Source organism: Papaver somniferum, chromosome 1 (genome assembly GCF_003573695.1).
Source record: "Papaver somniferum cultivar HN1 chromosome 1, ASM357369v1, whole genome shotgun sequence".
In the NCBI taxonomy this organism is placed as follows: Eukaryota; Viridiplantae; Streptophyta; class Magnoliopsida; order Ranunculales; family Papaveraceae; genus Papaver; species Papaver somniferum.
Genome location: NC_039358.1, coordinates 59,114,901 through 59,128,881, shown reverse-complemented (window position 1 = coordinate 59,128,881; position 13,981 = coordinate 59,114,901). Strand labels below are relative to the sequence as shown.

At 38.2% G+C, this 13,981-nt stretch overlaps 2 protein-coding genes across 2 annotated transcripts; both read left to right on the top strand.

The window, feature by feature from the left end:
* The first annotated feature begins 411 nt into the window (after positions 1-411).
* On the top strand, positions 412-2,079 carry LOC113318474 (adoMet-dependent rRNA methyltransferase spb1-like). Its single transcript, XM_026566663.1, has 3 exons — positions 412-888; positions 1,771-1,818; positions 1,908-2,079. The coding sequence occupies exons 1-3, from the start codon at positions 412-414 to the stop codon at positions 1,995-1,997; spliced, it is 615 nt and encodes a 204-aa protein (XP_026422448.1). The 3' UTR covers positions 1,998-2,079.
* Positions 2,080-2,173: 94 nt separating this feature from the next.
* Positions 2,174-3,483, top strand: LOC113318395. Its single transcript, XM_026566582.1, has 4 exons — positions 2,174-2,215; positions 2,531-2,683; positions 2,811-2,906; positions 3,178-3,483. The coding sequence occupies exons 1-4, from the start codon at positions 2,213-2,215 to the stop codon at positions 3,481-3,483; spliced, it is 558 nt and encodes a 185-aa protein (XP_026422367.1). The 5' UTR covers positions 2,174-2,212.
* Positions 3,484-13,981: the final 10,498 nt, after the last annotated feature.

The following is a 13,981-nucleotide window of genomic DNA, read 5'->3' as shown; positions in this document are numbered from 1 at the left end:
TGTTCTGTTCTTTGTTCAATTTTTCATGTTACGCAATTTCAGAAAATTCACAGAGAATAACATGCAGAAATTCAATTTTTGCATGGTTAGATTATGCGAAAAAGGGTCCTTGTAGGACATTAAAAGCACCCGAAATTCGCCAGTTTGATGAAGCTTCATTCATACGGCGCTTGTGGTCGAGGCTCCGGGATCCTTTCGGTCATCGGACTGGAGTCGGGATAACCATATCAACCACCAACATTATTTACGGCAATGGGGCACCATTTTTCCCGGGGCGCACTAGTCGGACGCCATAAATTCGACGGCCCTATTACTAAGCCTCTTAAAACCTCGTACTCTGTGGTCATCCTCACAACCCCTGCAGAGTTGCTGAAAGTTTTGAAACCCTAAAAACATACATAGAAGAGAGAAATGGTTCAGAAGTCAAAGGGAGGTGGTAGGCCTGACAAATACTATCATCTAGCCAGAGAACAAGGTTACAGGTCTACAGCATCATTAAAATTACTTCAATTAGAATCAAAATTCAATTTTCTAAAATCAGCTCATTCCGTATTGGATCTTTGTGCTGCACCTGGTGGTTGGATGCAAGTTGCTGTTAAGAAAATCCCAGTTGGTAGTTTTGTTCTTGGAGTTGATCTTTATCCAATTAAACCTATTAGAGGGGCTATTTCAGTCGAAGAAGATATTACTACTGCCAAGTGTAGAAGAACTATTAAAAGGCTTATGGAAGAAAATGGTCTTAGAAGTTTTGATGTTGTGTTACATGATGGTTCTCCTAACTTTGGTGGTGTTTGGGCTCAAGATTCTACGGTTCAGAATTCATTAGTTATCGATGCTGTTAGACTCGCCACAGACTTTTTATCACCTAAAGGAACTTTCGTTACTAAGGTAATTGATTCTGTTATGGTTTCATGGCTGAATTGTTATTTAATTGGTAAATGTAGTAGAGTGCTATTTCAATGAATTGTATATTGATTGTTTGCATTGATTGTTTACTTGGTTTAAGGGGTTGCTGTTGTATTATCTTGAAAAACCAATTGTGTGTCTAATTGCATTTCCATTGTTGAAGTGCTGGAATAGAAAGTTGGTAATATTCAGCTCCAGTTTATGGAAAAAATCACCATTAATATTTAGCCGAGTTGTTTAAATTGCATATCCTAACTAATACTCCCTCCGTCCCACTATTAAGTGACCTACTTGAAGTTTGCACAAATTTTAAGGCAAGCAAGGAAAAAGAGATTTTTAATCATTTTTTATAATTATATAATTATATCTTTATGGATAATAATTAGTGAAATTTTGAAATGATTTATCTCTCAAACTACACCACGGATGTTCGCAAACTTTATACCATTGAAAAGCATTTTAAAACACCTACGTAACGAATATAAACATGCCTATCAAATTATGCATATTTCTTATATTTCTTATAATCAATTAAAAGGGTAATTTTAGAAATATCTCGTTGTTTAGTGATATAGGTCACTTAATGATGGGACAAAATTAAAAACCAAATAGATCACTTAATGGTGGGACGGAGGGAGTATAGACTAGTAGAACTTATCATTTGCGGTAACTCTAGATATGATCCCTTGCTATGCTGCTTTGAACTCACTGTGATTTTGTGCTTATCTGTGCATGTATAAAATGAGCACTCTTGCTGCTAAGATTAGTATCTCTAAACCTGTTACCACTGGCTCCTTGTATCTGTCTTGCTTTACTTTTGTGATTTGCTACATATTTACTAGATTGTCTATTATATTTTGATAGATATTCAGGTCACAAGATTGCAATAAGGTCCTGTACTGTCTTAAGCAGGTAAGAGCTTTGTTTCTGTTTCACCGAACTTAGTAATGTTACTTTTGCTTTTTTCGGGATTGATATCTGATTCTGGGTATCCATTGCAGTTATTTGACAAAGTCGAAGTGACTAAACCAATTGCCAGTCGTTCCACATCTGCAGAAACCTATATTGTGAGTAAGAATTATAAAGCCTAAGGTAATTATAAAGCCTATATTGAAGTATTTGTTTGACGTCGAACAGGAAAAACCTAAGGTAATTCATGTCGCATCTAAGAATATCAAGATTTGAATGGATAGTTCTCATCCTATCTGTTTTCCATCACCATTGGTTTAATATAAGGCTTCTGATTTTCCAAGTTTCCCAATTTGTAGGAGATTGATGTTCATGCGGAACCAGATTGTTGTCTAATATGGTATGTATCTTCTTCTGACGAGTCTAATTGTTGTCTGATTTGTGAATTGCACAGTGTAGACACGGTTCTTTCCTTACCAATCTATTGAAAAGTGTGAATCAGCCATTTCACATTCTTATTCGGCTTTTTATTACCTAAAATTTTTTCTGCACCTAGGGGCGTAGAAATTTGAAAGGAATTGGAACACCCAACATTTGGAATGTAGGAATGTTGCAACGAATTCTCCTCCCTTAACTTAAATGTTTGTTCTCAGCTAGTTTATATATTTCTATATGCTTGAATGTATTTTCATGAAAAGCCATGCCCCCCACGCAGAAGGCTACTCCTCCTAAACCTAGTGACGCGGAGGATGAAAATAAGAGTGATGAAGGTGATGATAAGATACTCAATGAAATGGAGGAGCTGACGTACGCTATGGAACGCAAGAAGAAATGTGCAAAGAAACTTGTTGCGAAAAGACAAGCTAAGGTCATTAGGTTATAATCTGATTGGGTGCCTTCTATGCTGAGTGAGCTTGAATGCTTTCTAGATGTTTCTTTCTTTTACCTTCTTTAAACTTCTGCAGGATAAATAATATAAATCTACTGCAATGCAGATAGATGCATCGGAAGATGATTATGTTGACGACGAGTTGTGTTCTCAGCAGCGAAAGCGTTCTAAGAAGGCATTCGATGAAAAGAAGCTGTATAAGGTATGCTGGAAATCATTATGATTTGATGAGGGGAAGTTTCATTACTGACGTCTTGCTGACAGTGAACATGTATCTTCTTACCCTTATGACTTGATTAAATCTGCTCCTGATGACCTCTATCTGGAGCATCTCAGTTTTGATCTTTCTATCTTGCCTTTGTCTCAATGCCCCTTTTTATTAGGTGATATTGGGTCCCGTTATTTATGATTTCTCTTCTATAAATATTATCGTTTTCTCAGTTTGACTTGTTTTTCTTATGCCGTCCATGAAGGGTGACGATGCTGTTGAATTAGATCATGATTCTGACAGAGAAATGGCTCCTAGTGAAGCGAATCCCGTAGTGATCTCTCTTCAAGAGGAGGAAGCACAAACACAAGAACAGGTTACACGGCAGTGGTTTAGTCAGGATATCTTTGCTGAAGCCGCAAAATATGAAAACATATGGGGGGAAATGGAGAGTGAAAATGAAATGGAAGTAGACAGAAACAAGAATATGTCAGTGCATTCCAACAATTCCGAGCTCCCTAAAACCCAAAGGTTGCACAGGCTAAAGCTCAAAAGAAGCGGGTTGCTTTGAGGCAGCGTTAGGGGTGTAAATTGGGCCGGGCAGCCCAGCCTATTTATTAAATGGGACGGTATAGGGCGGGCCGGAACATCTCTTATCCATGAAATTAAAAGGGCCGGACGGGCAGGATTATTTATCTACCGTAAGTACCCATGGCCTACCCAAGCCTGTTTTGTAATTTGGGCTCGGGCGGGTAGGGCCGGGAGGGACTTGAATATTACAAACAAATATATATTATACATATATATTGTTAAAAATAAAAAGAAAGTAGTAATAATACACAAGTTTTACTTAAAATTAATAATCAAATATGAGAATTGAGATGGGAATAAGATAAACCAAACTTCTTATAATTTTTCCTGAATTGAATCATCAGAAAAGGTAAGTGCCTTAGATTTTGCTCAATATTTTCTCTATATGGTTAACAAAATTAGACTCCTATGGAATAAAAGTTAGAAATACATATGAAAACTATGAGGGTTGACTGTATTAAGTATATGTACCAAGTATATTCTAGGATAAAACAAAATTGGAACAATCACTTAGGCTCGGTAAATGGATAACACTGACGGGTAGCATTGACGGGATAATAAGGAGGGTATTGGGCCGGGCAAGAAAATTTGAATTGTGGCCTGTGTCCGCCCTCTTATTTAAATGAGCTAGGTCGGGCCAGCCCGTGAAGGGCCACGGTCACCCATGGGCTGTCATGGGACAGGGGGACGGTACTGGGCCTCGGGCTGCCGGGCGAAATTTACACCCCTAGGCAGCGTGCGAATATCAAAAGAAAAGCAAACGCCATCACTGACATGTCAAAGAGCAACATGATTGACCAACTTTATAGGAAAGCAGCGCCCAAGAGGCCAAAGATGGAATATGTTGTTGGGTGCAATAATCAAAAACAAAGAAAAATCAAATAAGCAAAAGTTATTAATACTTAGCTCCTTTATAATGGAAGTGATTGCTTTGACGAAACGAACAAGCTCCCCGTATCTTCGCAACAGCAACAAGGCAAAACTTTGGAAAATAGAGTGAGTCACGTGTTCAACACGCTGTCCTTAAGACATTAGCGTCCGGCTACACTCAAGAGTGATGCTATAGCCCTCACAGGACGGATATCTCCAGGATAAAACACCTTAATACACCTACTACTAGCATATGTAGTAGATGCTCAACTTAAGCTTGGCAACTCCGAAAAAACCGTTAAGGAAAATCACGAATGCTTAAAAACCGCTATAAAATATTTTCCCTTAGGGGTCCCTCTAAAATATAGAGCAACCCCTTTCCCATAGATTTTACAAAAGTAGTGAATTTCTTTATATAATTGACAAATACAACTTAAGAAGAAAAACTCCCCGATGTGGGACTAAAAGGTTTATATAGTTTCTTAAAACTACTAAAAATTGGAAACTCCACGATGTGGGACTAAAAAGTTTCATTCACAAAATAAAACAATAAATTATAAATTTTTTTTATTAAAACTTTAAAAAATTATTTTTTTATTAATCGTTTTCCAACAATCCCCCACATGAATGAAAACTCAATAAAACATGAAAACACAGATAGATCTTGGTAAATAAACATCCCAACCTCACGATCCAAACAGACTGATCGTGCAAGTGTTGAAATCATACTAGTCATTTCTACGTCCCCTCCCTCACACAAAAGTGTGTTGACCCCAGAGTCATACTATGGATTGCATAAATCATAATAGTATTGAGAGCTTTCATCTTTAGTTCTCACAAGGTGAGACTATAGGTATCTTTCACCAAAGTGAAAAAGCATGAACTAGTGAACCCTTAGTGACCTTTAGGTCCTAAGTTCCAGTAATACCAAAACCATCAAAATGAAAATCACATAAAAAACGCAGGAAATACCATTTTAGGCAGAGGTGTCCATGAGGTCTTGAACCTTTGCTTAGTGAGATATTACCAGAATTACTTGCTAGAGACAGTGAACTATGTCTTGAACTGCTAGCATTTGATGTAATTCGTGATAACAACCACGGGTGATATCTCCAAGGTTGCTGCCAAGCTCGTGCCGTTTTGTCCGTTTTGGCCCTGGACGTATCCTGTTTCTCAGAATGCTCTAGAGAATCAGCTCATATTCTCACAGGAAGCGACCCACTTCCTCATTCAGATAGGTGAGTTTCCATAAAGAGTGTTACTGCTGCACCCCACTTCAATCTTAAATTGAAACTATAGAACTCATTAAGACTTATTAAAAAGTCATTGGTGGGCCCGGAGATGCGTATAAAATTGAAGCGAAATGAAAACGGGCCTACAGTAATACCGCAAGTGCACGGTCGTCGGTTGTAGCTCGTGCAAGTACGGGTCGATCCACAGAGACTGGGTGTGTTTTGGAGTTCTCTAGCTATTTTGGGCTCCTAAATTGTTGTTGGGTTTTGAATGGTCAATGGCTTTTGAATACCAAAAGGGATATGGGTACCAATGAATTATGGGCTTACTTGGAATCAGAGTAACTTAGCCTTGATTTAGCTTTGGGCTTTGATTAAGCTTTGGGCTCAACTTCACCCTAACAGTGAAGTGGGCTTGGTACTTGAAATGAACTGAGCTGAGCCTGAAATGAACTGAGCCTTGGGCTCAGTTGGCTAGGTGCTGAAATGATCTAAGCTTGTGGTTTAATTGGCTGGGCCTCTGCTCCAAGAGTGAATTGGGCCTTTGGCCAAGCAGTTAACTAGGCTTATGGTCCTTGAACAATCAATGGGCTCTTGGCCTTTTAACCTGGACTGGGCTTATGCTGTGAGCCAAACTCAGTTGCATCAGCAGCAGTGGTTGTAACACAGGACAAGAGAAGCAAGCTGGAGCAGCAGCAGGAGAAGTTGAAGCAAAGCAGCAGCAGCAGCAGGGAAAAGAAAGCAGCAGCAGCAGCAGTATTGCACAGCAGGGGAAAGAAAGCAGTGCACAGCAGCAGCAAAAGCAATGCACAGCAGCAACACAACAATGCAAGTAGTAGCAGCAGCAGAACAAGGAGTAGTTGAAGTAGCAGGAGCAAAGACAATGCAATAAATAAAATGTAAAGAAGCAAAGACAATGAAGTAAAGAAGACTAACAAAATAGAAAAGAAAACAAAACAAAGAACATCAATGACAGTGGAGGAAAACAAAAGTAACAAGGAAACAATGGAGGAAATGGAACAAACCAAGGCTGTTTTAGCCAAGGGCGGTGGAGATGGTGAAGGTGAAATGGTGAAGGTGAGCCTAGGCATACTACTAGAGTGGGAAGAGAACCAGTTTTCTCACAGTCACTAGTGAGCACTAGTTTCTCCCCACTGCTCAATCAACACAATGCTTCAAAGGCTTTAGCCTAACATTCACACAAAACAGTTATAAAAACAGCTATAAAAACAGTGATAAGAAGCCACAAAAACAGATAGATAACAAAGAAGAGCAGGAAAAAATGTTAGGCAGTGGCTGTTTTTGGTTAAATCCTTGTCCCTAATGGAGCTAGGTGGAGGTTCTAGCCTGCCTATGTTCCAGGGCATACATAAATGGAATAGAAGGAGAAGAAGCTTGCTAATGAGCACTAAATTCCTCCATTTCTCAATTAGCTCGATTTACAAGAATTATAACCTAAACTTCCACCACTAACAGTGAACATACTTAACATGAATTACACAAGACAATAGAACATGGACTAGACATTTAAAACAAAATCACAGGGACTGAAATGAAACATGAACTGGAATTAAACATAACCAAGCATGGAACTAGAAATTACCAAACATTAAAATTAAACTAACATAAACCTAATTGCACTAACAGTTGAAAATTAAATCAAAATTAAACTTGCTAAACACAAAATTAAAACCTAAATTGAACTGTTGGAATTGAAATTGACATTAAAACAAACTTAATTGTAACTGAAATAGAAATTGGACTTGGAATTTGAAATTAGAAATTAGAAGTGAACCTAACCCAAATTGGGTGGTTACTTGGCTAGTCCAAGAACACCCTTCTCTCTACACATCAGTTGCCTTTTATAGTTTTACAAAATATCCCCAAATTTCGAAACCCTAACTTGCAAACCCTAATTTTTGAATTGAAAAGTCCACTCACCTAATCCCTGAATTGATGTCGACCCATGCCTATTCTCTCTTCTCTGCTCCTCTCCATGTCTTCAATTGCGTCTTATAGCCTCACCTAATTTATTGATTTATCACCTAGGGTTTCAGTGGTGAAAAATCAATGAGTTAGATGTATATAGAGGTAGGGGAGGTAGCTACGGCGTGTAGGTGGTGTTTGGTGACAGTGGAGGAAGTGGCGATGGCAGGGTGGTGGTGCGGCAGGGTATGGTGGTGGTGTCAGTGAGAGCAGGTGGAGAGGGAGTTGCAGACAGAGAGGTTGAGAGGGAGGAGAAGACTCGAGTGTTTTGGGATGTAGGAAGTGTTTGGTTGGGTATAGGTGCTTCGTGCTAGGGTGTGAGGCAAGTGTAGCGAGTTTGATGCACAGCGAGAGGGAAATCATCGGATGACCAGATTTGGATTTAAATGAACGGCGCGATGGGATGAAGCTTGGATAGACCGTTGGATTGCGAGATACAACTGAGCTGACGGCTCCAGATGGAGTTAGGTGCTGTAGTGTTTAGCAGGAGCTTCAGACTTCGATGCACGATGATGAAGCGACCATTGGATGATGAGATGGATCCAATCTGACGGCTACAAAAGAATGGGTTTGGGTTTTGGAGTTCTGAGCTTGGAAAATGGGTTTAGTTTTGGGAAATAAGTTTGGGCTTGGGATATGTTGAGCCCACTTCTTCTTTAAGAACAAATCTCTTCCTTATTAAGCCCACTTTCTAGCCTTTGGTCTTGTGCACAACATTCTTCGCGGCTTCCTTGCGTGATTCCTATCGGCTTCCATCACTTTTCTGCTCTTTTCTGCTCCGCTATTCATCCAAACTTTATTTATTACCTAAAAATGCAAAATTAGTTAATAAAAATATTTATTCTTGAAAACAAAGAAAATACAGAATATGGGATAAAATGTAGAATTAATGCACAAAAGATGAGTTAAATGCCAAGAAAAATATATAGAAATATGCACTTTTTAGCACTCATCAAATACCCCCAAACCTGAATTTTACTTGTCCTCAAGTAAAACAAAACTAAGGAAATCCTACCTATACCACTGTCGCTGGTCTCTCGAATGCATTTAGCGTATGCACTAAGCCTTTTAAACCACTAAGTGTCCCTAGTGGACGAGTTGAAGTCTCGTGAAGGTTTGCTTAGAACGTACCTACAAAGTTCTAGGTCAAAATATAAGCTCAGATTCCATCAAATGTGACATGTGCAAGACAGTTTAAGCTCACAGCAAAATGGAGATGTCAATCTAGCTATCAAGGCACAATCCTAGCACTGATAACAAAAAAAGACATGTGATAAGAGTGTAAAGTGTATCTACACATGTGTAAAGAAAGATCTGAAGTTATGACTACTAATCACCAAGAGATAGTTTCTCAGGATAAGAACCAAGGTCGAAATCTAGCTAGCTGTCCGGACTTTACGAGAATTGTGAATGAGTAGGAGGTATTTCACAATCACTCGCGTTGTACATCAATGGCATACACCCTCCTTGCTTATTACACAAAAGATGACTCTTTACATGACTCTTATTTACATTGACTACTCTCTTTTATTTTTGGAACAAGAGAGAATGGAATTGATAAATACTTGATTTTTTTTTTTTTTTTTTTTTTTTTTTTTTTGAATACATACATTTTTTTTTTTTTTGAATAAGGAAACACTTTTGATACATATACAAAAGGAAACAAAAGATTACATGACACTTTGCAAGAGGTAGCCCTTTTTGATGCACCCAGTTAAATTCGATGGTTGTCTTTCTTAATGTAACCTCCACCTTCTATCCCAACCAACCAAAGAACAAGCTAGTCAAGTTTCGTTCAGTATTCTAAAGTGATTGGCAATCGTAACTTCCTATCAAACACCTTGAAGATCGAGGCCATACATGTATTGGTAGATCGTGCGCGTGCAAATTTCTTATCACTATGTGAATTGTGCTAGAATCAGGGTGCCTAAATATCTAGACTAAGACTCCTAATACATATTTGCACAAGAGTCAACATTTCAAGGTAAATGAGCTCCATTTTTATGTTTTTAATTTTTTAATTTTTTAATTTTTAATTTTGATTTTTCAATTTTTTTTTGGAATTTTTCAATTTTTTCAAAAAGAAGAAGGAGTTGTTTTCAATTATGGCAAATTATCATGGTATCTACTCTATACCCCCAAACCTAAACTAAACATTGTCCTCAATGTTTCAAAATATGGAAAGAATTAAAATGCAACATATGGAAAGGGACATGCTGAGTAGAGTAAAAGGAGAGAGAATACCCGATTTCGGCGAAAGCAGAATTAAAACTCCGTTATTCAGGCAAAAATCAACATATTTCAGCCGAGATCATATTGGATTAGCAAAATATATACAAAAGGAACAAAAGGGTTTTAAGAAATTGTATCTACTGGATTATATACAAAAAATTCACCATACACCAAAAGTCTAAAGAGTTGAGGATCAACCCAAAAGAAAAAGTGTAGAGACATAGAAAGTTTCAAAACACTAAAATTGGACTTAAATGGGAGTGAGAGTGAAAAACCGAATGAATCACCCCTAAACCAAAATTTTTCAACAGGTTTACTTTTAAGCACAAAATCTTTTAATTTTAGGGGTTCAGGATTCAAAAGGTCTAACTCATAATGGACTGTTTTCGGGATGGGCAAAGAAATGCATTCCAACTGTGGCTCTTTAAAAGTGTTATATTTTGAAGCAAAATAGTCCAAGAGGACTTGGGAGGCACACAGTTCCAATCCTAGATTGGGAATCTTCAGAAAAGTTGGTTTAAAATTTTGTTACAAACCAAATCTAGGTTGGGTGGAAGGCCATCAGATTGTGACTTAGGTAGAAGAATAGGCATATCATTATCAATCAAATCAAAATCTCCTAACTCATCTACACATGTCACATCATGCTCACAATCATCAATCAAATTGGCAAGATCACAATCAGAATCCTCAACATCATCAACAGATTTATTCTCGTGTATCGGCACATCAGGGGAAACATCACATGGAATACTAGAAGAAATATCATGCATTAAGGTGGCGGCAGAGAAGCCTAATGTATTTGAACCCAAAGGTTCCATAACATTTTCAGTATAGACATGTTCTTCTAACATAACATCATAATCATCATCATCATGATAGGGATTTTGCAATCTAGGATAATTTTCAATCCTAAGGTCGGAGCTATTACAAGAATAAAACTCTAATTCATGGGGGTGACTCATATCATGTGGTGTTGTTCCTGTTTCCCTAACGGATTCCCATTGATGGGTTTTCTCTGCAATCTCGGCTAAAAAATTCCATGCATCATCCACAGATTTATCAATAAACTCACCATTACACATAGACTCAACCATGGTTCGAGATTTAAAGTCTAGTCCCTCATAGAGGATGACGACAAGTCTCCACTTCTCAAATCCATGGTGCGGACATTCGCTCAACAAATCATTAAAACGTTCAAAATAGTGAAAAACAGTTTCCTCATCCAATTGGACAAAACAATTGATACTTTGACGAATAGCGATGGTCCTATGATGTGGAAAGAATTTTTTGAAAAATAGATCTGTGAGTTGGTCCCAAGTGTTGATTGATTGTGGTCTCAAACCGTAAAACCATGTTTTGGCCCTTTCCTTTAAAGAAAATTAAACAAACGCAATTTCAGAGAGTCTTCGGACATATGATCAGGTTGCATAGTCCGACAAATTTGTTCAAACTCTCTTACATGAGTATAGGGGTTCTCAGAATCGAACCCTCGAAATATAGGAAGTATTTGTATCATGCTTGCATTTATTTTAAAAGGGTTATTGGTTTGAGGTAATACAATACATGATAATGGAATTTTTATTGTCGGATACATGTATTCATGGAGAGCACGAGGTTGGCCCATTTTGAAAACACAAAGCCCACTATTTGGTTTTAATGGGTTTTCAAAAATTTGGTTTTTTTATGGGAGAATTTTGGTTTTGATGGGATATATTTGAAAAGAAATTTGGTTTAAAAATGGGAGCAAATTAGAATTTGGTTTTGGGAGCAAAAGAAAATTTTGGTTTTTTTTTTTTTTTTTGAATGGGAGAAAAGTAAAGTAAAATTTTTTTTTTTTTTTTTTTTTTTTTTAAAAAGAAAATAAAATTTGGTTTTGAATGGGGCAAGCCCACTGTTTGTTTTGTATTGCTTTGGCTCCGCTTGGTTGAAAACTTTGGTGGACTGAGTCCCAAATCTCGGCCTAGATTTGGGTCCTCGGCCCACTAACGAGTTCAACTAGCGTGATCGTTCACAAGCTCAGCTGGGTTTAAAAACCCAGAATACAAAATACAAGTCCAAATTAAACAAGCTCACAAAAATTAAATACAAGCCCACAAATTAAACAAACAAGCCCACAAATAAATTATTACAAACCCAACAGAAAATAAGAGAAGCCCAAAAATTGGCTTTAATATTACAAGCCCACAATTAAAAAATTGGAAGCCCACAATTCGGGTTCTCTTAAATGGGTTACCTTTTAAGCACAACCCAGCTGCTCTGATATTGTTGCAAAAACCCAGTTGGGCTTTGGTTCTTTTCCTTGGTGGCGTCCCAGCAGAGGAAAAACAGGTTCAGAACAGCAGGTCCAACAGCAAATGAAGTGAAGCAGATGCAGATGCAAATGCTATGCAGTGAAATGCAAAGAAATAACTAATAAAACAACAAGAAAAACACAGCACCAATCCCCGGCAGCGGCGCCAAAAACTTGGTGGGCCCGGAGATGCGTATAAAATTGAAGCGAAATGAAAACGGGCCTACAGTAATACCGCAAGTGCACGGTCGTCGGTTGTATCTCGTGCAAGTACGGGTCGATCCACAGAGACTGGGTGTGTTTTGGAGTTCTCTAGCTATTTTGGGCTCCTAAATTGTTGTTGGGTTTTGAATGGTCAATGGCTTTTGAATACCAAAAGGGATATGGGTACCAATGAATTATGGGCTTACTTGGAATCAGAGTAACTTAGCCTTGATTTAGCTTTGGGCTTTGATTAAGCTTTGGGCTCAACTTCACCCTAACAGTGAAGTGGGCTTGGTACTTGAAATGAACTGAGCCTTGGGCTCAGTTGGCTAGGTGCTGAAATGATCTAAGCTTGTGGTTTAATTGGCTGGGCCTCTGCTCCAAGAGTGAATTGGGCCTTTGGCCAAGCAGTTAACTAGGCTTATGGTCCTTGAACAATCAATGGGCTCTTGGCCTTTTAACCTGGACTGGGCTTATGCTGTGAGCCAAACTCAGTTGCAGCAGCAGCAGTGGCTGTAGCACAGGACAAGAGAAGCAAGCTGGAGCAGCAGCAGGAGAAGTTGAAGCAAAGCAGCAGCAGCAGCAGGGAAAAGAAAGCAGCAGCAGCAGCAGCAGTATTGCACAGCAGGGGAAAGAAAGCAGTGCACAGCAGCAGCACAAGCAATGCACAGCAGCAACACAACAATGCAAGTAGTAGCAGCAGCAGAACAAGGAGTAGTTGAAGTAGCAGGAGCAAAGACAATGCAATAAATAAAATGTAAAGAAGCAAAGACAATGAAGTAAAGAAGACTAACAAAATAGCAAAGAAAACAAAACAAAGAACATCAATGACAATGGAGGAAAACAAAAGTAACAAGGAAACAATGGAGGAAATGGAACAAACCAAGGCTGTTTTAGCCAAGGGCGGTGGAGATGGTGAAGGTGAAATGGTGAAGGTGAGCCTAGGCATACTACTAGAGTGGGAAGAGAACCAGTTTGCTCACAGTCACTAGTGAGCACTAGTTTCTCCCCACTGCTCAATCAACACAATGCTTCAAAGGCTTTAGCCTAACATTCACACAAAACAGTAAAAACAGCTATAAAAACAGTGATAAGAAGCCACAAAAACAGATAGATAACAAAGAAGAGCAAGGAAAAAATGTTAGGCAGTGGCTGTTTTTGGTTAAATCCTTGTCCCTAATGGAGCTAGGTGGAGGTTCTAGCCTGCCTATGTTCCAGGGCATACATAAATGGAATAGAAGGAGAAGAAGCTTGCTAATGAGCACTAAATTCCTCCATTTCTCAATTAGCTCGATTTACAAGAATTATAACCTAAACTTCCACCACTAACAGTGAACATACTTAACATGAATTACACAAGACAATAGAACATGGACTAGACATTTAAAACAAAATCACAGGGACTGAAATGAAACATGAACTGGAATTAAACATAACCAAGCATGGAACTAGAAATTACCAAACATTAAAATTAAACTAACATAAACCTAATTGCACTAACAGTTGAAAATTAAATCAAAATTAAACTTGCTAAACACAAAATTAAAACCTAAATTGAACTGTTGGAATTGAAATTGACATTAAAACAAACTTAATTGTAACTGAAATAGAAATTGGACTTGGAATTTGAAATTAGAAATTAGAAGTGAACCTAACCCAAA

Bases quoted from the DNA above. Each gene is read 5' to 3' on its own strand.
- LOC113318474 (XM_026566663.1), top strand. From the start codon at position 412: ATGGTTCAGAAGTCAAAGGGAGGTGGTAGGCCTGACAAATACTATCAT. The intron at 889-1,770 runs GTAATTGATTCT...ATATTTTGATAG, and splicing joins AAGGAACTTTCGTTACTAAG to ATATTCAGGTCACAAGATTG. The intron at 1,819-1,907 runs GTAAGAGCTTTG...TATCCATTGCAG, and splicing joins TCCTGTACTGTCTTAAGCAG to TTATTTGACAAAGTCGAAGT.
- LOC113318395 (XM_026566582.1), top strand. The intron at 2,684-2,810 runs GTCATTAGGTTA...ACTGCAATGCAG, and splicing joins TTGCGAAAAGACAAGCTAAG to ATAGATGCATCGGAAGATGA. The intron at 2,907-3,177 runs GTATGCTGGAAA...CCGTCCATGAAG, and splicing joins ATGAAAAGAAGCTGTATAAG to GGTGACGATGCTGTTGAATT.